This window comes from Larus michahellis, chromosome 6 (genome assembly GCF_964199755.1).
Source record: "Larus michahellis chromosome 6, bLarMic1.1, whole genome shotgun sequence".
Taxonomy (NCBI): Eukaryota; Metazoa; Chordata; class Aves; order Charadriiformes; family Laridae; genus Larus; species Larus michahellis.
The window spans coordinates 36042351-36066040 of NC_133901.1; the positions used below are offsets into that span (position 1 = coordinate 36042351).

Genomic DNA, 23690 nt, shown 5'->3' on the forward strand with positions numbered 1-23690 from the left:
CATACTCAGCCTACGTCAGCACAGGAAGACGATGTCTGGCTGTGCTGTCCGTTGTCTTCAAAATACCTGTTGGATTGAAATCAAGCAAAAGCACTCAGGCAGCCCCTTCTTAAGTGGTGTCTCAGCTGTGACTTGGGTCCGCCCCACCAGCAGTGACAAGTGAGCGGTTGCAGCACTGCGACTGGCAGTGGCATGCTGAGGTTATGGGCAGTGACACCGAGCAGGTACCCAGCATCAAGAGGAGAACCTTCCTGCGGTCAGCAGACCAAAACAGTCAGTGCTCCAGAAGAGTGATATGGGTGTGATGATACATACGCATCGAGGTCCTGCAGCTGCTTGTGAACATGGCTGGGACATGGCTGGAACACCCAGGAGCAGCTTTGCCATCTCCTCATTTGGGATGGGTGCTTCATGGACTGATTATCATGGACTTAGATGATCTCCAGAGGTCCCTTCCAACCCTATGATTCTATGATTAACGCAACCATCGCAGCGCCTGATGAGAAAACACTCACTATGGTATCTGCTGCTACTTTGCTTACATTTCAAACGGGTGACTTAAATGTGGTTGATGCAGCGGCTCTGCAGGGGAAGCCATTTGAGGGTTTTGTTGGAATTTCTATTTATTGCATCGTTAGCAGCAGTGGAGGGTTCTGCTTTGTAACAACGGGCTCCTTTGGTTTATGAAGCGTGTGTAAATCTGGTCCTGAGCTCCCACAGTGCAGCGTGCTGAGCCCTGCACTCGCTCGCGCAGGCAGCAGAGTCTTTGGTAGGACCCCTGCAAATAAAATCCCAAAGGTGGCATTTTGATTAATTACGTTGCCACGAGAGCGTGTGTGGAGGTTTGTATCGCCGAGTCTGTAAAGTAGAAGGGCTAAGCTAGTTACCATAGACACTTTTGTTCATGTGCGCACAATTTAGTCTACCAGGCGCCAGGGAATCCCAAAAATAGATGGGCAAGAGGCTGGGGATATCTGCGTGAGCATGTTGGGACCACAGAGGCATGGCTGGGTGAGGTACCTGGGCACATAAGCTCCATGCAGAGGGAGGCTTGGGGACAGCACTAGCCCATGCTTGGCAAGCTCAGCACATGTGTGGGATTTCGTGCTGGTGCCGGGTTTCGTGCTGGTGGGAAAGGCAAGGACCATCTCAGAAGCTTCTGCGGCTTTGTTTTGTTACTGCGGTGTTTGCGATGTCCCAGCTAGATGACAAAAATCAAAGCAGACGTTTAGGGCTACGTGTTTTCCATCTTCCCGCGGACCCTCAAGTACAGTGACTATGGGAGTGTGGGCAGTGGGTTTTATTAATCACAGGAGAGAAAAAAAAAAAAAGAAACGTTTATCACCCAACGGGCTTGCTGCGCTTCCTTGAGAATGCCAGCCAGCTTCTTAAGCACGACCCAAAATAAATACAAACTGAGTCCTGCATGATAACAGCACGCTAAAATCTATGGTTGGGAAGTTTGTGATGCGCAATTCTTGTGGCAGGTATCTGACTTCTCCCTTGTCCTTCTGCTATATGAACTTTAATCCTCTTGCTCTTTTTCTCCCTTTTCGAGCTCCAAAGACAGAGCTGTTGGGCATCTCCCCGCATTCCTGCCTGTGCTTCATCTCCCGACTTCACGTCTGTCGGGATGTTAGGGATGCGGGAGCAGGACGCAGGCACTCCCTTTTCCCTGCTAGGCTCAATCAAACTGCTGCAAGCTTATTTTTCTTGGCAAATTGAGTGCCAAGGTCAAGCAGAAACAGCGTAAACTCTTAACAGGCAGCGAGAGCGCTGTATTTCTTAATAAAACTGTGTACATCAGTTCCATAGAGATTTTTATTTGTGTATTTCAGAGTAACAGTTTGGCTCTGGTCCTTGTGGCTCCGCCATCCCCTGGGTATCCACGCGGGGGGTGCTGGGAACTTGTACTGCTTCTGAACTTTGCTCTTCTCTCATTCAGTGAGTGGGTAGGATCAGAAAAGCTGCTCCGTTCCTGGCGCCGAGGTGCCAGGAGCATTGTCGAGGGCAGGAATGGCAGTGAAGGAGCCAGGTCTGGAGAGCAGCAGTGGGAAGTGGCTGCCCGGCTCTTTCCCCTCTCCATCCTGGCAGCCAGGCAAGCGCTTCCCTTTAATCTATCAGATGCGTCCTTTCCCCTTAGTATTACTGATTCCTTTACGTTTCCTTCCTTTCATAACTCCACCGCCTGAAATTTCAAAATGCAGATATTCTCAGAGCTGGCAAGAAGTTATTTTGATTCATGAGGAGGAATTTCAGGTGCTGGCCGTCTTTATATAACCTTTTTTAATTGCTCATTAAAGCGTAACAAGTGGGTGGTGATTTGAATTAATATTTCCCCCCCCCCCCTTCGCAGGCAGCGGTGGCACGCCAAGGTCAGTGAAAGCTCAAAAGCAGCTATCAGACACCCGGTGTGCTGGGATCATGCTGCTGCTGGCGGATATACGTTTTTAACCTGGCTGCTATGTAGTCGCTTAAGCTGCTCTTGGAGAGCAGAGGGAGAGTGCCAACAGGGCAAGCGTGCGGAAGATTTGATTTTTCTCACATGAAAATAGCTCCCTTTTCTTTCACAGGATTTTTTTTTTTTAAGGTAAAAAAAGAGACTCAAGCCGCTGCTGGTGGCATTGGGAGGGTTTCTTCCTGACCCAATCCAGCTGTACAAGCCGCGCCTGAGTCCAGGGAACCAAGGTAGGGGAAGCGGTTAATGGACAATTAAATAATTCGGATGCTCTGGCTGGTTTCATGAGGCTCAGAAGTGGTTTCTGAACTGGAGGATTTTGGGGTGCCGTCTGCTGCTCCGGCAGCGTGCCCTGCTCCGGCAGGGAGCCTCTGGGACCGTTTTAGATCCATGTGCACTGGAACCTTTCAGAGTAATTACGAAAAAAAAATAAAAATATTTCTAAACCTTTGATCTCTCCAAGTAAAAAGCCTTTAGAAATTTTTGCCTCACTTTCTTTTTTTTTGTCAATGATTTGGTGCCTGTGTGAGCGTTACAGCTTACTCCTAAATATATTAAATTTTGTTTGGACGGAGGAGGTTGCTGGAGTTTAGGAAGATGGACGGTGTTTTCTCTTTTTTTTTTTTTCTTCTTTTTTCCCCCCCTCTGTCATAGTTGTATATGCAGCTTGACAAGAGATGCTGGCAGCTTGCTTCTCCAGAACAGGAAACAGAGCCAGTGCTGCAGTAGTTTGCAGATAAATAATGTATTACAGCCTGTCAAATAAAGCTGTGAGCAAATACCACTTTAAAGGGTCATATATTGTGAATCTGAATATTACCCTACAAATCATTATTTCCCAGACCCTTTGGATTCCTTATTACCTACATCGCGGCACTCCGAACAGCTCACCTTTTTCAAATCCCCCTAAACCTGACAGAATTAGTATTAGCAATATTTCTGCCGTTGCTGTTTGTTTAGCCAGCATAAATAAGCTCAAAAATCATTCCTCAACACCTTTCTCTCCATCCAAAAGTCCTTGTAGATTTTTTTTTTCTCTCTCAATTGGAAATCAGAAGTGGCGCGCACACGTTTATTTTTTTCGATGCTTGCTTTGAGATTTTAGGGATTGCGTAGTTCATTTGATTGGTTTATAGGAGAAGCTTTCATAGAAATTTAAGAGCCTGCTAAAATAGAGGTAGGTATTTTGCTAAAGGGATAGAAGTTACATTGCCGGGATGCCTGGCTGTAGTTAGTTTGAAGTTTAAGAATACCTACATCAAATTTACAGAATTTAGATTTAGGAGTCTTTCTGAAAACATAAGAACATTATAAATGGAAGATGCTGATTCTTGCCCAGCAGGAGTACTATGCTTCATGGTATTTGTGTTTAAAATCCACTTTAAAACTGTGGCGTGACCATGTTTTGTATTCTTTCTTTGCACCTGGGCGAACAGCAGGGGAGGCACTGCTGTTTTTTCTTTTGGCGTTGCTTTAGGGAAAGTCCGAGCTGCGTTTCCATCGCGCCGCATCCCGTTACAGCTGGGTGTTCCCCTTGCCCATCTGTGGGCTTCGAGGCTCTTGGTGCTGGTTTCGGTTTGTCTGAAATGGCGTTTGAGCCTCTGCCCAGCACAGCCCCTGGGAGGGCATGATGGTTATTTTAACCGTCGTCTTCAGCAAACAAAGCAAGGAAAAGAAAAGACCAAATGTGCGACGGCAGGTTAGGAAGGAAGAGGAATCCTGCTTCTCAAGCGTGAGGTCTTTACATCCCTTTGTGGTTGCACGGTGGTGCTAAGCCCTCTCCGAAGGTGTTGGTGCCCTGATGTCCCTCCCCGGGCATTTGCAGAGCTGGTGTTGCTCTCTTGCGTAGTTCAGTCTGGTGGCAGTGATGACAATACACTGCTCGCTGGTTTTTAAGCAGTTTTTTATACTTGCAGCCTCTGATTAGACAGGGTTTTCAGCACTGGGGTTTTAGGTAGAAATTTCCCATGTTAATGCTATTGGTTATGACAAATTTAATGCGGGAGGAGAGTCGGCTGGAATCAGAAGTCTTCCCCTGAGGAGTGTCTGGTACCTAAGCTTGACCTTCTTCTGGAGAAGAGATGTCCTGGGGGCAAGTTAAAATTTCATCTTACATTTTCTTTCCAAAACACAGCCGTGTCTCAGCTGAAGCCACGTGTCCCACCACATCGAGCCTGAACTGGGAGGGGTGATTCAGCCCTTACTCCCCAATGTATGGTGTGCCAGGGCTGCACGTCGGTGCTCACAGGGACACGACACTGTTTGTACCCTAAACCTTTGGTTCCAATGACATTTCCTGATTTCCCCCTTGTTTCTCAGATTGGAAAAGTCTACATTTGCGAGGTGGATGGTCCGAGTCGGGGGCAGCATTTGCGATGGCCCATCTCCATGGCTAAGGAGGACCCAGAGGAGGTCCTCCTGCCTGTGCCAGATGGCTCCTTAGCCATCATCAGAGCTGCTTAATTTCCCAGCAATGAGCCTTGCAGCTGGTGGTGGCAGAAGGAGAGATGAAAGGAAGCCAACGTCTGTGTTTTAAGAAGTTCCAGCGTATTTGTTTTTTTTTTGGAATAAAGATGTTTCTCATGGTGGTGTCTCTGAATTGGTTCAGGCTGGATGCTTCTCAGAAGCTAGCATTTGATTTCCCGCAGGAGAAAGTGGATTGAGTTAGTGGGGGGAAAAAATAGTGAAGTCTGGAAACAGAGGAGGGATTATGGGTCCGTTGTTTTATGGTGGATCCTTGTATTGCCTTTCTATAAAGTTATGCAATTAAGGGGATGTGTAAGCAGAGAAAACTGTCTGTTTATTTGCCTTCTGCTCTCCTCATGTGATGAAGCCTTTCCTCCCTGTGTTGAAGAAAAGAGAGTGGCGTTATTTATTCAGAGAGAAAGCTAAGATAGAAGGAAGCTTACCCACATTTCAGCTTATAAAGGAACATGAAGATGTTCATCCTGTCTGATTGGGATTTTTTTGGAAGGGTTGGGAGTATTTAACGCATGTTTAAGATTATGGGTAGTCTTTTAAATGATTGTAGGAAGTATCCTAATGTTCTGTATGGACTGGCTACTGGGTCTGGGCTAGCGAAGCTGGGTCAGGCTGGCAGTGGGATAGTGAAGTGCTGGTGGTCTCTTCACAAGAATACACTGCTCGCTGGTTTTTAAGAAGTTTTTTTTTTAATAGTGCCCTATTTCTCCTGCCTTCTTCTCCCTTCCATAAACACGTTTGATTTCCTTGCTGGCTTTTAATGAGTTTCAAAATACTGCCTATTATATTTTAGGCTAATTTCTTCAGCATCTCAGGCGTCCTGGCTTGCAGGAAGAACACCAGAGAGTGTTATATTTCATTATTCACTGTATCCTTGCTGGCGTGTGGATGCGGAATCCGCTGCTGGCACCAAGTGGCTGCAGCTGGAAGCTGCTCTGGAGATGTTGGACTCACCAGCCATCTGTGGTGTGTGCATAGATTTTGGGGGCTGCAGTTTAGAGGCGGTAGGACCCCTCTTCCCTCCCCAGATTCCTGATGGTGGGTGTCATGCATGGGAGCTGTTCTGTCCCGTGTCTGCCGGTGCCCTGCGATGTCGGCGGAGCAATTGCCTTGGTCGTGCTTTTCCTTTCTTTAAGATATATGAAAGGGAAAAAGGCTGTTGGAGGACTTGTTTGCTTATAATAAATCTCAGCATGCTCTGCCCTGCATCCCATCCTTGCGGGGTTCGGTTTCCCCCCCTCTGAGTGACTTGAAAAATAACCCGTACAGTAATGTCATATGCGTGAAGGCAAAGGATTGGGATCACCTGGGAAAGGACACTATTTTTCCTGCCTCTTCAAATGCCTGGGGGATTTTAACACTTAACGCTGTCTGTAGACCATGTATTAAGTACTGATTGAAAAATTACTGTAGGCTTTTACACCCTCCTTCATTTTCAAGTGGCGATGAGGGGCGAGTTGTCTTCTGTAGGCAAGAAGACATTCCAGCAGGCAGGAGAGCACGGATGTGGGACCTCTGCTCCCAGGCAGGGAGGTGGGAAAGGGGGGTGTCAGGGGTAGCTGGTTTCGTTTTGAAAGCTGAAATCAAGGTTTTTCCAGTCACAAATTACTTGAAGCCAAGTTTCTTTATGAATAAACACGATTGCTAATGTATCAGGAAAAAAAAGGCAGGATTCTCTCGCCAAAATTTTTCTTTCTCTGCATCGTCTTTAAGTGACATCCCCCGCTCATCCCTTCTGTAATTAATTTAAATGTGTCTGACACTAGCTTGGAGGCAAGTTTGGGACTTTCTTTATCCATCTCTGTGATTTTTTTGCTTTTTCTCAGTTCAGTGGTGATTATATTTGAATTTAGAAACTGGTTGTTGACCAGCTCTTGCTTGTTCTAGGCTGGCCCTTGGCTTTCTTTTGGGAGGACGTAACGCTTGGTTGCCAGGAAGTGACTTTGGCCATCTGTGAGCATTTTGGTTTAATGTTAGAGGTGTTCATTTCAAAGTGAGATAAACCCAGAATAAGAAGCGTTAATTCCACGGTTTTCAAGCTTTTTTTTATTTCTTGTGAATAATATTTGTATGGTGTTTTGACTCATCGCTGCACCTGATCGACCACCTGCAGGAATTAAAAGTTGGAACCAGTTTGGAGGCCACAGGGAGGGGGAATGAGTTGGTTTATGCACAGGGTCTCAGCACGATTTTGAACTTAAAGAGGTCTGTATAAATATGTTATTTTAGTTCCTTCATCTTAGATTTGTTTTATCTTTGTTTTGTCCTTTAATACAATCTCCCAGCTGTGCGATAAAAGACTAAAGCTCTTTTGTCTCACGCAGTGGGTCCACTGCAGGTGAGGCTCTTGCTATTGCTGCGATCAAGACTCGGGCTATGGCAGTAGGATGGGCGTTCTACTCTATTCTCAATAAATTTTGCAAGACGCAAAAAATACTGCAAGCATCAGCATGTTAATTGTGCTCCGCGTTTCGATACTACTGCTCAGAGCCGGTGAGATCCACGTACTTGTGTATTGGAGTTATTTTTAAGAGACGCTGTAGAAAGGTTTGCCTCCAGAAAGGCTTTCCCTGCCTGCCTTGGCTCGTGTCTTTGACAGCCGATGCAGTAACACTTGGCAATTTCTTTATTTTCCCTGTAGTGCAGAAGAATCCCTGGTGCCTGGTCTGGACCAGATTGCCCAAACCTAGAGTTTGTGTGTTTCACTATAGCCCTGTCCATACTTTCCTTGCATGAGTGATGGTTGAAGCATGCCAGCGATACCTGCTGGGAAACTTTTGGGCCAGTACGCTTTGTTTTCATAATGCAAAAGGATTAATGAGTGGCGTCAGGCAACTTCTTGGGGGAAAAATTTGTCACATGGCTGTTTAGACATACCGGTCCAGCTGCAGCTTCCCACTGAGGAAATCCCTAAAACTCCAAGGATCAGAAGCTGAGAAAGTGAATCACAGGAGGAATAAGTATTTTTTTCCCCACTGCTTATTCTCTAGCTATAAACATTTAGTAATAGGTGCCATTAAATAAGATAATTTATCCGTTTTCAATAGTGACATTTGAGATGCAGAAGTTAGTTTGCATTTAATTTTAGGAGTAATCCTGCTTAAAGCATGCTTGTCTGCCTTTTCCCAACTGCCTGGCTGCAAACATTGATTGGAAATTACAGCGTTATTCTTAATGTACCTACTTTCCCCGGGTAATCCTTAAACCACAGGTGTTTTTCATCATGTTTTATTTGGGAAAGCCCGAGGGAGAGGAGCTGAAGGGCTCACTGAGACGCTCTGCAGCAGCGGTGGGCCAATGGCTTTGAATATTTCGGTGCCACGGCTGAAAATGGGAAAGAAAGAGAAAAGCTGGGCTGAAACGATGCATTTCATCGTCATGCTTCTGTTAAGACTTCTTCAGCATGGCGTTTGGAGAGTAATCCTGCTCTCTTATGTTAAAGGTGGCACCAAAAGGCTTTCTGTGAGACATGTCAGGAGAGAAATTAAGGTAAAAAGTTTGTTTTAATTTTTGTTTTCTTATCTTTTTTTGCATCCGGTAGTGCAAATCTGACCACTGTCTGAATGCCCGGTTCCAAAAAAAAAAAAGCTGTGAGGAGTTGGCCCTTTTTTATTTCCCCACCTGCCAGAGCGCAGGGAGCTGTGCTGCTTGTGTGATGTGACCCTGTGGAGCTGCACAGTGATGCCTCCTCCATGCAGGGCTGGGGGAGAGGACCGCCAGGTTTTCAGATGCTGACTCAAGACTTTTCTGAGCGCATTCACCACTGACAAGCTTGATTTGAGATATTTGGACCCATTTCTTGTCCTTTAATAAAAGTTTCTGTCTCACGCACTGCTAAAATTTGGGATATTGAAGGTAGTTGGTAGAAAAATACTGTTTGTGTCTTTTGGGCTTAAATGAGGAATATTATAGTAGAAGAAAGCATCAGCGCTGCTTTTGGAATTATACTGACTGCGGATTTTTGTGTCTCTTGGGTACTGTAAAACTTCTTTGCGTTCTTCAAAGATGGCAGAAAGGACTACCTCTGCTTCCTAATGAAGAACACGTACTTTTTCTCCAAATGAGTTTTCCCTCTGCTTTCCCCAGCATGTGAGAAGGGGAGAGGCCGGTGTTTTGTATCGTGAGTAAACCCCAACATCTGTATCAGATGACAGTAAAAAGAAGTGCCAGCTTTTTACCCAAAATACTGCATGGGGCACTCAAGGGAAAGCCCAAGGTGCTAAAAAGCAGTCCTGTCCAGTTGGGAGCTGCCTCCTGCCAGCGTATTCCATCCAAACCACTCCAGTCCTGGCCTTTCATCCGTTTCAAATGCAGTTGGAATCACTTGGCATCCCACTGGGAAAAGCAGCAGAAGTCTGGCCGCTATGCTAATAACTAAAAAATATTTACGCCCAACTTGGAGTTAGCCTGGGAATGGTAACAGCTGGTTTGCAAGCAGCCTAGGTGTTACATAGTGTAGTTAAAAGTGTATATATTAAAAGCGTATATAGGCAGCCGTGTCTGGAGCTCTGTCTCCATGCGGATTGAAAGCAAGGCTGGTGGATCTGCCAGGTTTCATCTCCACACCTTGATCTCAGTTGGGTACCTTGCCGGCTTTTGTGTTCGCTGCATGATTAAGCACGGAAGAGTGATTGAGGCAGAAATGGTTAACTCACCAAGCAATACGATGTCAAGTCAGTGATACTGAGTTGTTCCGTAGGAGTTTAAAGATTAATTTTGTTGTTAAATGTCACCTTCTGGCTTGTGATCAGCTATAGCGTAGGTCAGGTGGTTTCTGATAAATTTGAAGGAAATCAAATAAGGGATCCTGAATGCTGAGATCTGTGAAACCGAAGACGGTTGAAGTCTAACGCTGATGTTTCTAGAGCCACAAAGAGGTGGGCGGGGGGATGGAAAAGTTGAAATCTGCGTTATTTGTCTAGCAGAGATGTGGGGCTCAAACCCAGTGCCTTCCCAAGTTGGGACAATTGCTCTTCCCTTCTCCCCTGCAGCGAAAGCCAGGAGAACATTAACTAGTGCTGGAGAAGAGGGATTAACGGAGAAGACCTCTCTCTGCTGAAGGGCTTGTAGGAAGTTCTGCAGGACCCTCACAGCCACCTTCGTAAGGGACTTAGGACAAGATGAGCTTTTTGGGACTGGGGAAGGTGAGGTCTGGAGACCTCCATGAACCTTCCCTTGCTGAATCCACCTCTACAGGGCTTGGGGCAGAGAAGGGCTACAATGAGACTTAGGTTTTGCAAGATTTTTCTATCACGATTTACTAACCATCAGCCCCCTTTATAGCAATCATAGAATCGCTCTTACATATACTTCTTTTAAGCACACACTTGCACCTTAGCTCAGTCCTGCACCGATTTTTTTATCACTTTATTCAGACGTCCAAGCTGGAAGTGCCTGTGAAGAACACCTTAGTATTTGTTCTGGATTTTCACCCCTTTCGAAACAGTTAGCCTGGTTTCAAGTTAAAGTAATCATCCTGCCTTGTCAAGTCCAGCTCTACAAACGCTGTCCCCCTGAGAGATAAAACCAGGAGGGTGAGGTACAAAGACTCCTTCTACACGTTGGCCAAGGAATAGCGCATAGGGAGAATGTTGACTTATTGATGGAGACAGTCTTGGGGGAAGCAAATATTCAAATACATCGCGGATTTCTCCCTCAGCAGTGTTTCCTGCAGTGTTCGTTTGTTATTACAGTGCCTTTTTACACCCTTCCCCTGGATGGAGCTCTCCGCTGTGCAGCCTTGTTGTTATCTCCCTTTATTTTTTATTTATTTTATTTTTTGTGTCCCCTTCCAGTTTGAGCGGCACGACCCGGTGGAGGGGCGGATCACGGAGCGGCAGTTCGGCAGCATGCTGCTGGCCTACAGCGGGGTGCAGTCCAAGAAGCTCACCGTCATGCTGAAGCAGCTCAAGAAGCACTTCCAAGATGGAGAGGTGGGTGGCAAATCCGGGACATTGCGGTGGGGACCGCCGGTTCTGCGCCCCGCTGAGAAACACGTAAACCGTTTCCCTTTTCTTGCAGTGTGGGGGGGACAGGCTGACTTTGTAGGCAATTGACGCTTTGCCATGAGGTGGAAGAGGTGGGAGTGTGGCAGTCAGGGTCCAGATGAGGGTGTAGCCTTGTCCCTATTAAAAACGGGCACTTTAATTTTCAAAAACTTCAATTCACTGAATGGCACCCTGGGTCTGCAGCCAGAATAAACATGGAAAACGTGCTCCTAGTTACTGGCTCGACCTTGGATTAATTAGCTGCTGTGGCTGGGCCATTTATTATTTAGTTCTGAACTTATGTGAAAAATTATTTGAATTACTCATGATTTAGAGAGGAATAAGGTTGCAGATCCTACACTTGCTCATTTAGTGAGAGACCTTGGAATAAGACTACTGGAAGGACGTGCTTTATCAGGTGAGGCAAGTATGGGCTGTTAAATTACTTCAGTATTAGAATTTCACGTCTGCTTCTATAAAGACGGATTGTTCTTTTATGAACTGGGTTATAAAAAAGCAATTCGCCCAAATGGGAATGGATGGAAAATCTTTGGCTGCATATGGGGTCGGTCTGACTGTTTTAGAGCCACTTTCCCTGAACATCAGAACTGGCGTTTATTCCTTCACTTGTTTAGATGCAAAGTGTGTTATAAAACGCAAGTGTTGGCCAGGGTCTAGTCCTTTTTTTGTCTCTCTTTGAGGCCATAACTGGACTTCTGTGGTGTGCAGGAATCCTCAGTTCATATGAAGTCACTCCAGTGACTTTTTCGCTCACATTTTCTCCCTCTTTCAGTGGTGCTGGAGGAGGATTTGGGCGTACTGAAGCAGCGGGCAGGTAGACTAATAGGGCTCTATTAACTGCAAATAGTGCCAAAAAAGTTAAAAACTGGAAGAAACTGTAAGCAAGCCAAAAGGCCACGCTCAGAGTTGCATTCCTGCCAGAGGAGCCACAGTATCTGCAGCTTCTCGTGGCCTTGGGGTACCAGAAAAGAGCAGTTTTTTGCAGGTTCCCTCATGTTTTGTAGGAAAATAGGCTCAATAATAGGACTGTTATCAATAGATGGTGGCAACATGTTGTCGGAGCTGAGACACGTTGCGTGTTAACATTTGGAAATCTCCCTTCTCAAGCTCTTTGTCATCGGCTTAAATAAGACCAGTGATGTTGCCAAGGTTGTGTGCAATTATTTGATCTTTGAGCGAGAGGCTGCAGATTTGGCTTTTCCAATACGTCTGTGCCCCTTGAGTTTTAACAGGAATAGTTTGATTTCTCGTAGGAAAAATTACTTGTGATGTGTGTCTAACAGAAAATATCAGCTCTGTTGTTCACATTCCCAAAATGTCAATTCTTTTCTTGTGATTTGGGTTTTTTATAATATACATATACATACACACACACACACACACACATATATATTATTGAATATATATGGGCGTATGAGAAATTAGGCAGAATTATTTTAGAAGGTTTCTTACAGCAGATGTTTGCGTCCTTTCATGTGTAAGACAAGACCCTGACATCTGTGGCAGAGGAAGAACTTTTTGTTTTTATGTTATTCCTCATCTCCAAATCAGCCAAATTGTGTTTCTATTTCCAGTTAACCATATTCAGAGCAAGTCTTTTTTTCTTTCTTTATTCCAAGGGTTTTCAAGGGGAGAAACTGGGGAACAGGAGGAAAAAAAAAAGACATTTGCAAGAAAGAGAACTGGTGGAAAACACATGATCCCTTAGACCCGGGGGGTGGGGGGAATGAAACACCCTAAATCCTCAAACGAGATGGCCTCTCTGTTAACAAGGACAAGATATTTAATGGTTTGAGGAGCTGTAAAGGAGGCAGGGAGTGCCAGATGCTTTGTGCTGGAAGCAGAAAAGCCTTTTTGACAGCCAGGGCAGCTCAAAGTCAATGCTTACGCAGAGCTAGAGAAACCAGGTACTGAAATCCTCCATTTTAGCAGGTTTTAGGTCATGGAGAATCCAGCCTGCTGCCTAACTCTGCGTGGTCTTTTATACAAGGGAACCTTTTCTTGAAAGTTTGTGGTTTGGTTTTGTTTTTTTCCCCCCTGGGATATTTTAGAAGCCCGCATCCCTTGCAGATTTGTGTGCAGCACTTTTTATCTAACTACACTGATGTACTTTTATTGGATCACTCTGGTGTGGCTGTCAGTGTTTTTATGGACCTTACATTTCCCCATCTCTTTAGAAATAGGATGGCCGTGACCGGAATCACATTTAACCGCCTTTCGAGCTTTCTGCATAACTTATTCAGGGACGCGCTTGCGAAGTTTTCGTGGTAAACAAATGGAGTGCTCAGCCGGGGAGCGCTCTCCCTCTTGAAACGGCAGAAGCTGGACGCTGGCGTTGCTGCTTCCTCTGCGTTTGTAACCCCGACATCCGCAGAGCAACGGCTGCTTCCCTCGGGCTCTGCTTCACCTCCCTTCCTAGAAAAGGGCAGCGGAGCCGGTGCTCTCCCTTCGGCTCCCAGACCTCAAAGAGACATTAAAGCCACCATTAAAGCCATTTATCCTCCAATACTTTCCAGCCTCTGAACACTTTGTAAGTCAGAGCAGTTTACAACACAAACATGTTTTGCAGGAAGAATTTTTTCTCCAAATCCCTTCTTTTCACACTTTACTGGCATACTTTTATAGCATCACAGTATACTTTGATAGTATCGTTATCTGCGCAGTCAGCTAACCTGCTGTAACTCCCCTCTACGCTGAAAGCAGCAGGGGCTTTGCCTTGCTATTGCTTTCCTAAGAAAGGGGGAGTGAAATAATTTGAATAGTGTGATGCTGGGAGGGCAATGGTGGTAACTGTACCAAACCTACCCGGCGAGCTTCACCTTGGAAATGCCGTTTACCTTGCAAGTGCTTTCTTATGAAATCTGCCAAACATCATCTTCACTGTCTGATGCAATTACCGTTTCTGCACAAGGCAACCCTGGCAGCCTCCAAAACATTAAACCTCTGGTTTTAACCTAACCTTTAGCCATTCTCCAGCATTGTTATTCTACATTCTTGCTTTGGGTAATGGCATGTTTTCTTGTATTAATTGATAATCTGCTTTCATTTTTATTTTTCTTGCGGGGGAAAAAAAAAAATCCCATCTTACCCTGGGTACATGAACTCTGCGTATTCAGTGGAGCTGCCACGCTCTACTTTATTTAAATTGCTTACGATCCTCCCCCTTGAGTCATACCTACACAGCTGCTTTACTCCTTGTGAAAAGGACTTGAGTCGTCAATAGTATTTACAAGCAAGGTCTTTGGTTTGTGCCTCCCTAACTGCTAGAAAACCAAGCTGGCTCTTGGGAAACGAGTGATTCAGGTCGTCTTCTACAGGTGGGGGTTTGGTGCAGCGTATTTTCCTGTTGGGGTGGCAGAGGGCAGGAGGGAGATGTAATTCTTCCCAGCTGAAAGCTGGGTTTCCAGGTGAAAAGCCTGCTTTCTGTGCAGAAGGTGTTTGTGCTGTTGGGAGGTGTGTCTTGCAGGCTAACGAGCATTTCTGCAGTCTGCTGGCTTACGTATTTATCACTACATTATCCCATTAAATGATGGGAGGATTCAGGCGGGGGAATCAACACCTAGATCTATAAATGCCGTGAAAGAAGCGATCATCCAGATCCCACGATTGCTACTCTAGTCCTCTCCAGATATGCAATTTCTCATGATTCTAAATTAACACAAGCCTCTAAGTATATAATGGAAACATCTACTGGTTTTTCAACGGAGATGTGAATAACTTGGGAAGAGCTGAGCAGCGCTGGCAAACACATCGATCAGGAATAGATAAATTCCCAAACTCAGACTTCTGCCTGATGAAGGTGATCACTCATCTGTTGATCTGTCGGTGCAAGCCTCAGGCTCGCCCGGTCTCTGATTATATTTTTATTTTGGTAGCTGGATTATTTGTTTAATGCTACTGCTGGCCTCAACTATAGGCTTCATCAATAAAATACTAAATTTCATAATACCGGTGGCATATTTGCCACAGTGGTTTGGTATCTCTGTCCACCTGAAAGCCCGGATTTGTAGGATACCCCCGTGTGTCATTGGTTTTGCTTCTTAGCTGGTGAAAGGACCACAAGTGTACGTGTGTGAGCACGTAAACCTTCCTTGTTACCTGCTGAAGCAATAGCAACCACAGTGTTGGTGCTAAACAAGGGGTCGTTTTGCAGGAACAGCAATGCTGTTGGCATCTGCCATTTCCTGGTGGGAAATTCCAGGAAAATACAGAGTTGGAGCTCTTGGCTTAAAATAGCTGCTGGGACACCTTGTTGACACTGCTGCAAAGCTCAGATGTCCCAAATAGAGCAGGTAAACCACAGCACAGTGGTGGTTTAGTCTTCTGCTGGCCTGAAAGCAGCCACATGCCTCCTGGTTCCTGCAGGCTTTCCACTTTTTCAGTGCTCCACTCCCAGGCAGGAGCACGTCAATCAGGAAACGCGTAGCAGGGAGGCATCCGGATGGGCATCTGATTGCAAGCATCTTTTCTCCTCTCGATCTGTCGTACAAAACGGAGGAATCTTTGCAGTAGTATCAGTATTACCTCTGTAATTCCCTCACTTACAATTCTAGAGGCACTGTGTCTGTATGAGAAGATTGTAAAAAATCTTTTTTTCTTTCAAAAAAATGTAGGTGGCTTCTTTTCTGATTAGAAGCTGTTGGGAAGATTTTGGGCAGATCATATAAGTTTATATTTGAGAGTACTCACTGAACGTGTGCTCTTCCACACAGATCATGAAACCATGCCGTGTTCTGGAGTTGGGACTTTTAGTGTCTTGCTCTGTCTGTCTGTGCTAGACAGGACAGGAGGAGCCTGAGCTGAACTCTGCTTGACAAACTGATTTATCTCTTCTAGAGAGGAAGGCCGAATGGTTATTACCACGGCCATGATTTCCCTCCTCCTTTGGCTCTGAGCTGCGGCCGTGGTGGGGGAGTTTGGAGGCTGCAGCTCTTCTCCCAGCCCCGGCGCAGTCGTGCTGATGCTAAATGGGTGGATAAAGTGGGGTGTTCGCAGGATGCTTCTCCATGAGTGCAGGGCTGTCTGCACTCACCAAGCACACGCTTGCCTGTCGCAGGGTGAACCGAGCCCCGTGCTGTTAAGTAGAACAGACGGCCATCCAGCCCCGCAGCCACCCAGCCACCAGCAGTGAAGCTAACTGGGGCACATCGCTACATACTGTGGTGTTTGCAGTGTCACCTTCTGCCACACCGGGTAAGACATGGATCCCCCCAGGGATCCCTGAATCTCTTGGGAGAGACCATGCAGCGCCTGGACTATTTCATTATTGTCATTGCAAGTGTGCAGGCTTGAAAAAGAAAAACAATCAGCAAAGCTGCTTGCAGCGGTCTCCTGCATCTCCGCCACAGGCTCATGGAGTGTCCGCTCTTCTGGGCAAGAGCTGGCTGCGGAGCGAGGGCCAGAGAGATGCTTTCTGGTCTCTGCCAGCACTGACCGTGCATGGGGAAGTCCCTTCCCAGCGCACCACTGGTGGGGCTGGGAGAGGAGCAGAGGTGGTTAACAAAAGTGCGGGTCACAAACCTTATCTGCAGGTGCCAAGGTGGGAGTGGTTTGAGTGTGCAGATGAATTCCCCTCTGGCTTATGGCATTGTGCCTTTGTGTCACTTCATAATCCAGGTTTTGTCACAATCTCCTTTTTCTCATCACTGTAAGACCATCTTTTCTCTCTCCTAGGGGCTGACGTTTGAGGAGGTGGAGAACTTCTTCACTTTTTTGAAGAACATAAATGACGTGGACACAGCTTTGAGCTTCTACCACATGGCTGGAGCTTCGCTTGATAAAGGTATTAAAGCTTGCAGGACGGACAGGTGCTGAAAGCTTGAGGGAGCGCGCCTCATGCCGTGCCTTTGGAGTCGGGAAGGTGTTGAGCCTGGCTGACAGGTTAAAAATATACCAGAATTGCAGTTCCTCCCCGTAATGAGAGGTTTAACTTGCTACCTCCATGGATAAAGAGGGATTTGGATGGATATAGAGGGAATTAAAGGCTGATACATATAGCCTGAATAGATTAGGAAGGAGTGATTTCATAGTGACTGATTAGTAAGGGCTGATATCACGGTGATATCTTCAGCAGGCCCATTCAGGCCTGATGTGTGCAGAGGCAAGATGACCCTGGGACCAGAGCACAGGCACACCAGTGTTTCTTCTTCATCCCTGTCTTCTGGAGTGAGGGGGCTTTTTCTCCTTTTATAAAGTACAAATTACTGTCGGCAAAGACAAGCAGTATGATAAGAAGTATTCTTGCAAACTCTATCTTCTGTAGAGGTCTGGGTGATTGAAGTGGCAGAGGCACTAACCAGCACTGGAGCTGGTGGTAGGAACGTTTCAAACCTTGTTTTGTTGCAGCTTTGCTTAGCAAGAAGAGCTGTGTGGCCAGATGCTGCATTTCTCATCTGACCTCCAGGTAACAGCAAGCACCTTCGGAGCTTCCAGGTGTGCTGGAGGGAAGGAGGGGGAGCACTGTAATCCCACTGAGGTCCCAGGCTGACCATTAAAGTTTGTCCAGAGGAGATAACCCATAGTTCAGAGGCTGTGCGTGGCCGGAGGGGGACTGGCTGAATAAACCTCAGAGCTGGTGTTTCCTGGGGAGCTTGGTAATAGTGTGGTTTATTGATCAGAGCAATCCATATCCTCCTTCATATCGTCGTGTTTTTTCTTTTCTGAGCTAATCCATGCCAGGTATATTCTCAGAGCGGACACACTGATTAAAAAACCAACCAAACAAACCAGGCATTTAAAAAAAAAAAAAAAAAGTCCAGCTCTGCTGCCAAGATCTGTCACAAGTGCGTGCTTTTCTAGATCTTTTTTTTTAAGAGTTGTTCTTCTAAAACAGAATGGGAGTATAAAAAAAAAGGATGGCAAACTCATTAAAAGTTTTTTAGGCTATGTGGAAACTCATTTCTATGAGAAAGTTAAAGCTGATGCATTTAGGCAGCTGTAAAATGAAATGTTTCAAAAGTAAGCTATTCTTTCGACTGGTGCTGTTGGGGGAATATTAAGACATAAATAGGTTTTTGGGCAGTGGAGTTACAAAGGGAGTCAAACGTGTCACTTCTCCTCTTGCGTGTGTCAACAGCCCTCCTCGCCTTTGAGTTTTGGGGGGAAATCATCTGTACTCTTTGTTTTACATCAACGTTATCTTAAGACTTAAAGTTAAAAGAACCTGATAGGTTTTTTCCTTTCATTTAAAAGTAAAAAGGAGCAGGAAATACCGTGTATGAAATACGGATGTGCTGCTGCTGCACAGAGCCCTTTCTGCAGTGCCCCACCAGGTGGTAATAGCCCAGGAAATCCAATTTACTCGGTGTCTGCAGTAAACCGGTCATTGCCTGGTCATGGAATATGTATTTGTGGACTATTTGGTAGTTGGTAAATCAGTGTTATAGCTACTTAATTACGTGCAATTAATGAGCTTGTGCTGGAGCCACAGCCATTGAGCTAGGAGTCCTTTGGCTGGAGCAAGAAGCCTCGGGGAGGGCTAGTGATGCGCAGGACGTGGCTTCAAACCGCTTGCGGGCTCCACTGTCCCCGTACCCCTGTCCCTGCCTGAGGGTCCCGGCTGTCGGGAGAGATTTCCTTGGGCAGAAGAGGAGAGTTATCCCGAAAATCCCCTCTTCGCCTGTCTCTGGTGGCTGACGGCAGTCAACCCTGGCGTCGTCCTGTGCTGCTCAACCCCAAAATGCTCCCGCGGATCTGGCAGGAGGCGTGAAGAGAGCATTTGCTGTGTCCTAACGCAGGTGTGAGCTGGGTTTTCCAGCAGGGATCTGTGTGCTCCCATGCCTAAATTGTCCACGCGCTACCCCTTTACAGTGCGAATCTGGATATTGCACCCACAAAGCAAAGGAGCAATAAATGGGGTGTGCTCTTCTGAAAGTCAAGCCTTCGCAAAGTTGCTTATTAAAAAACAACAAATGTGAAAATTGCTCATCAAATTAGGGGGAAGGAAGAGGACAGTTTGTGTATCAAATAAGTTGCTGCTAACCTAGTGCAGAAAACTATTATAATTTTAGAAGACCGTTTAAGAGGAAAAAAAACAGATGGCACCAAACAGCTGTGGCTTGATGACCGGTTTTGTGTTGAATTAAGTAGCCTTTTCTTCTAAAAAGGGCCATAAACCTGTGTTTTAATGGCCTATAGAATAACGCACAGATTATTTGTTAGTCCATCTTTCATTTTACCAGAAACGTAATAGCTCGTTGTTCTCTTAAATCATAAGCATGACGTAGAAAACTCTCACAGCCTGGGCTTACAGCTGGCAGCAGGAAAGGAGCCGAACTCCTCATTTATTCCCCTTTCCAGGCGAGGGTGTGAATTGCACTTTTTTTTTCTTTTTTTTCTTTTTTTTCTTTTTTTTCTTTTTTTCTTTTTTTTCTTTTTTTCTTTTTTTCTTTTTTTTCTTTTTTTTCTTTTTTTTCTTTTTTTTCTTTTTTTTCTTTTTTTCTTTTTTTTCTTTTTTTCTTTTTTTCTTTTTTTTCTTTTTTTCTTTTTCTTTTTTTTCTTTTTTTTCTTTTTTTCTTTTTTTTCTTTTTTTTCTTTTTTTTCTTTTTTTTCTTTTTTTCTTTTTTTTCTTTTTTTCTTTTTTCTTTTTTTCTTTTTTTCTTTTTTTCTTTTTTTTCTTTTTTTTCTTTTTTTTCTTTTTTTTCTTTTTTTTCTTCTTTCTTCTTCTTTCTTCTTTCTTCTTTCTTCTTTCTTCTTTCTTCTTTCTTCTTTCTTCTTTCTTCTTTCTTCTTTCTTCTTTCTTCTTTCTTCTTTCTTCTTTCTTCTTTCTTCTTTCTTCTTTCTTCTTTCTTCTTTCTTCTTTTCTTTTTTTTCTTTTTTTTGGCACCACTGTCTGCAGCCAGACTTCCCAAGCAACTGTTCTGCTGGTGCCAGCAGAGAGTCGTGCTGTAATTCCTTGGTGCTTTCAGGGCAAGGCACAGATGGGTTTGGCCAGAGATGGGCCAAAGTGAGGGGAGACACCTGAGCCTGCCACTCTCTCCGGTGGCTCGGCCGGCTTGGAGCAGGGCTGGAGCCCAGCAAGGGTTAATGGAAGAACGCTTTATTTGAAGTATGGAGCTTGGAATGGCTGCAGGGAATTTGGAAAGAGGTTAGAGGTGAGTTTTGAGTGCAGCAGGTATTTGTCATGGAATTGCTGCTTGCTTTAATCTGCCTTCAGAGCTGGATGGAAGAAGTTGGTCCCCCATAGAGGCACAGCTCCGGCCGCTCCTCTGGAGTAATCCCATGTAGTCAACCCTTTTAGCTGGGTGGGGAGGTCACCTGTAGGGTGGGTAAGGTTGGCAGGGGTCTCTAGAGACCCTCTAGTCCAACAGGGTCACCTCCAGCGGCATGCCCAGGGTCACCTCCAGTTGGGCTTTGGGTGTCTCCAAGGATGGAGATGCCACAGCCTCTCTTGAGCATGTTAAAAAAAAAAAAAAAAAAAAGCCTGGATGAGTATTTGTGATAATTTGCAAGAAGGAGTTGTCAAACGATGAGATCTGGTGTCATGCAGAGGCAAGTCAGGGTCATAGGTTGTCACATTTGTTGTGAGTTGATGCGTGTGTGTCTGTGCCCTGGCAGAGAGGGACCATGGAAGTGCCTGGCACCACCATGTCCTCGAGCAGGAGGGCTCTGGGGCTGGGCTGCCCTTTGGTTTCAGTATGTGCACAATTACAGCGCAGGTTTTTGCCGAGCGCTGATGCAGCGGGTCATTGGGCAAAGCTCCATGACAGCAGAGGAGGCCTGTCCACCAGGCTTTGAGAAATCAGCTCGGTGGCCCTGAGGACAAGCTCTCCATAGATCAACAGCTCCTAGAAGATACGGAATGCCTTTCAGTTTAGAAACAACTTTCTGTGTTGGAATCTCCTTTCTTTGCTTATTTGTGACTGCGAATATTACATGAACAGTGGATCGGCTCTGCCTTTGCTCTGGTAGCTCCACTTTTTCCCCGGAAGCGTGATCTCTGTGACTTTCCGTCATGCTCCCTGTGATGTCAAAACAGTTTCTACTCAGCTGCAGGGCTGCAGCCTGGCATTTTGAGGAGAAAAAGAAAAACGTGCTGTGCCACAGGATTGTGTAGGGTTTGTACATCTCTTCTGGATGGATATTCCAGTATGTACGCATGTGAATGATCTGAAAAAAATTAATTAATTTTTTGCTAGCTGTGTTGTCGATAATAGTGTCCGACATTTCCAACTGGGATGCTTAAAAAGAAACACGTGTATCGATGGGAGACCCTACACAGCCTGGTTTCTGGGAGGCCAAAATACATGTGTCCTGCCTCTGCAGCCTGGGACTGCCCAGGGCAGAGAGCCCTCTTCGGGGAAACAAAGACAGCAGCCCAGCTGCCTGTTATTTTGGCCAAATGTGTGATTAATCTCAAGACAGAGGGAAAAAAGTGAAGTTTGCCATCTGGTGAGGCTCTTGCCTGTAGAGAAGCCCTGCTTGCGAGCGCTGGGTGAGGCATTACTCACAGCGCGGCACTGGGAGTTGGAGTGAAAAAGATAACAACTGTGTCAGACTCTAAACTTGCACAAAATACTCAGGTGGCTCGTTAAAGGAACCAGGGGGAGACACGAACACTTGAAATTTTAAAAGCCACCTAACTTTTAAAGATAGGAACAAGGAACTCAATTTTTGGGGGTATAAAATCCAGGAGATTTTCCTGCGTAGAGATGGCTGCAGCCATCCCCAAACCCGGGCAAGCTTTGTTTTAGGAGACATTTCACCAGACAGCACCTATTGCATTTTGCAACAGAAAGAAAAGACACTGGGAGGTTTCCTTCAATTTTATTTGCCTCCCTGAGGTACCTTGTAGTCTGGAGCGTGTGTGTCAAAGTGGAAAGCAGAGACGCTTGCCCGCTTCCTTATGGCTCCTTAAAACCCAACAAAATCGTTACCGAGCACAGCACAGTCACACAGACCCTCTGAAATAACGTTTTTGCATGGAGCAAGAAGGACACGATGGAGGCGATGCTTTGCGCAGTTGGGTTAATAAGAGTGGGAGCGGTAACTGGCAGCTGTAAGTACTAATTACAGCTGCTAAAACAGCGGCTGTGAAAAATAAATAAGCACATGTCAAAGACGAAGGAGGGATCAGGCGACACCCTGTAGAGACTGGAGGAGGGGAGTAAAAACTCAGCAGAAAAAAATGACTTATAATTAAAGAAATCATTCTGCCACTGTTGGTTTTTGGTTCTTTTTCATATAAGGCGGTAGCAAATAACTTCGTCAGTAGGGAGGGTACCCAGGGCACCAGGAGGAGAGGAAGGTATGGAAGCTTGGTTGAGCACCTTTAAAGAAGATTTACATTTAAAAGGAGTTCAGTGAAATTCAGTGTTGCTGTCTGAGGAAATCCAGATTTGCTTTTGCCATCTGAAGGGATGGGTCTGGGATAAGAGATGGCTTACAGCACTTAAAACCTCTGTCTTTGCCAAAAGTGAGGTGTTTTAAAGTGCCTCCCCAGCAGAAGGACTTTCTGGGGAAAACAAAGCTGAGGAGTAAGTTTAGATAAACTTTTTTTTTTTAACCTAAACCTCTTTTTTCTTGAGCTTTACACGTTACTGAAGCCCCAGAGCAGCGCATGTGGCAGGTAGGAGTTGCAGGGCACATTCTGCTGGAGCCAGGACTGTATTTAGGGAATGAACATCCCTTAATTGGGGAGGAGAACAGCGCTTTTTACAAAGGCACGTATAAAATCCAGAGGCAGGGCATTTATCTCGGTTAAAAAGGACCATGCCATCCACCATTCAGCTCTGGCATTTGCTGCCACTTCATGTTTGTGGCGTTTGATCCGGGAGGACCTATAAATACTGCATTATACCCATGCAATTTATAGGCACCCTCTCCTCTGGTTTGGGCTATGTCAGCCAACAGTCCCTCCCTTTCGGATCAAGGGGGAAAGCTGAAGGCAGCTTTGTCATTTAATTTGTTGAGTGTCTGATGTCAGTGCCAAGCTCATTAAATGGTGGACCGTTAACGCCCTTTTTGGAGGGCTGCTGCCATCTCATGCGCCCGCTTGCTTGCATTGCAGTTCGTTCATTCATCTTGCTGGCTCGTTTCTGCGTATTCAGAAGGAAGAGAGCCAAAAGGAAAAGGACACGCGGATGTGGTGGCCGTCCCTGTGCTTAAAATGTGAATCCCCTGTTTCCTTTGCTGTCTAGGCTTTCTTGAAAGCAGTGTTGCAGGGTATATTCTGCAGCCCGGTGGGCTGGGAGAGACGTGCGGTCTCCCCACGCCTCGGTTGGCAAGGTTTGGGCATGAGGCTGGGGAAGAAAATTAATTCAGGTTGTCTTTAATGATGACATTGCCTCTGCCCTCCCCAAAGCAGGCTCTGGCTGACGGCAGGACATGCACAGAAGCAGTGGCCGTATCCAGACTTACAGAACTGAAATATAGAGTAATAACTGCAGACCAAAGCTACGTCTCTTATGTAGGAAAGGATTTTAACTCAAAAGAATAATTACAGGGAAACGGCGGGAAATGTACTTTTTTTTTTTTTTTAATCCACCTTCTGTTTTTTCCTGCATTATTTAGTAAAAGGAGGGATTTTATAGGGGAAGAAGGACCCGGTGGTGGCTGCAGATTCCTCCCCCAAAACCCCAAACCTCACCCAGGGGAGCAGAAATGGGGTGGAAGGAACCAATAACCTGAACATTCATGGTAAAAAAGAAAATCCTGTTAGAAACACTTTATGCAGTTTCAAATTAATCCGGTTACATTTTAGGTAGGGTGCTTATTTTTCCCTTTCTGACATCTTTGAAATTTCT

The 23690-nt window shown here is 45.6% G+C and overlaps 1 protein-coding gene across 4 annotated transcripts in view; it reads left to right on the forward strand.

Annotated features, from left to right (window-relative positions):
• MICU1 (mitochondrial calcium uptake 1) overlaps positions 1–23690 on the forward strand; it is a 106526-nt gene that overhangs the window by 78782 nt on the left and 4054 nt on the right. For all 4 annotated transcript variants that reach the window (XM_074592924.1, XM_074592926.1, XM_074592925.1 and 1 more), the window contains 2 exons: positions 10735–10872; positions 16621–16729. In XM_074592924.1, the coding sequence (XP_074449025.1) occupies positions 10735–10872; positions 16621–16729 (247 nt within the window). The remainder of the gene's footprint in view (positions 1–10734; positions 10873–16620; positions 16730–23690) is intronic.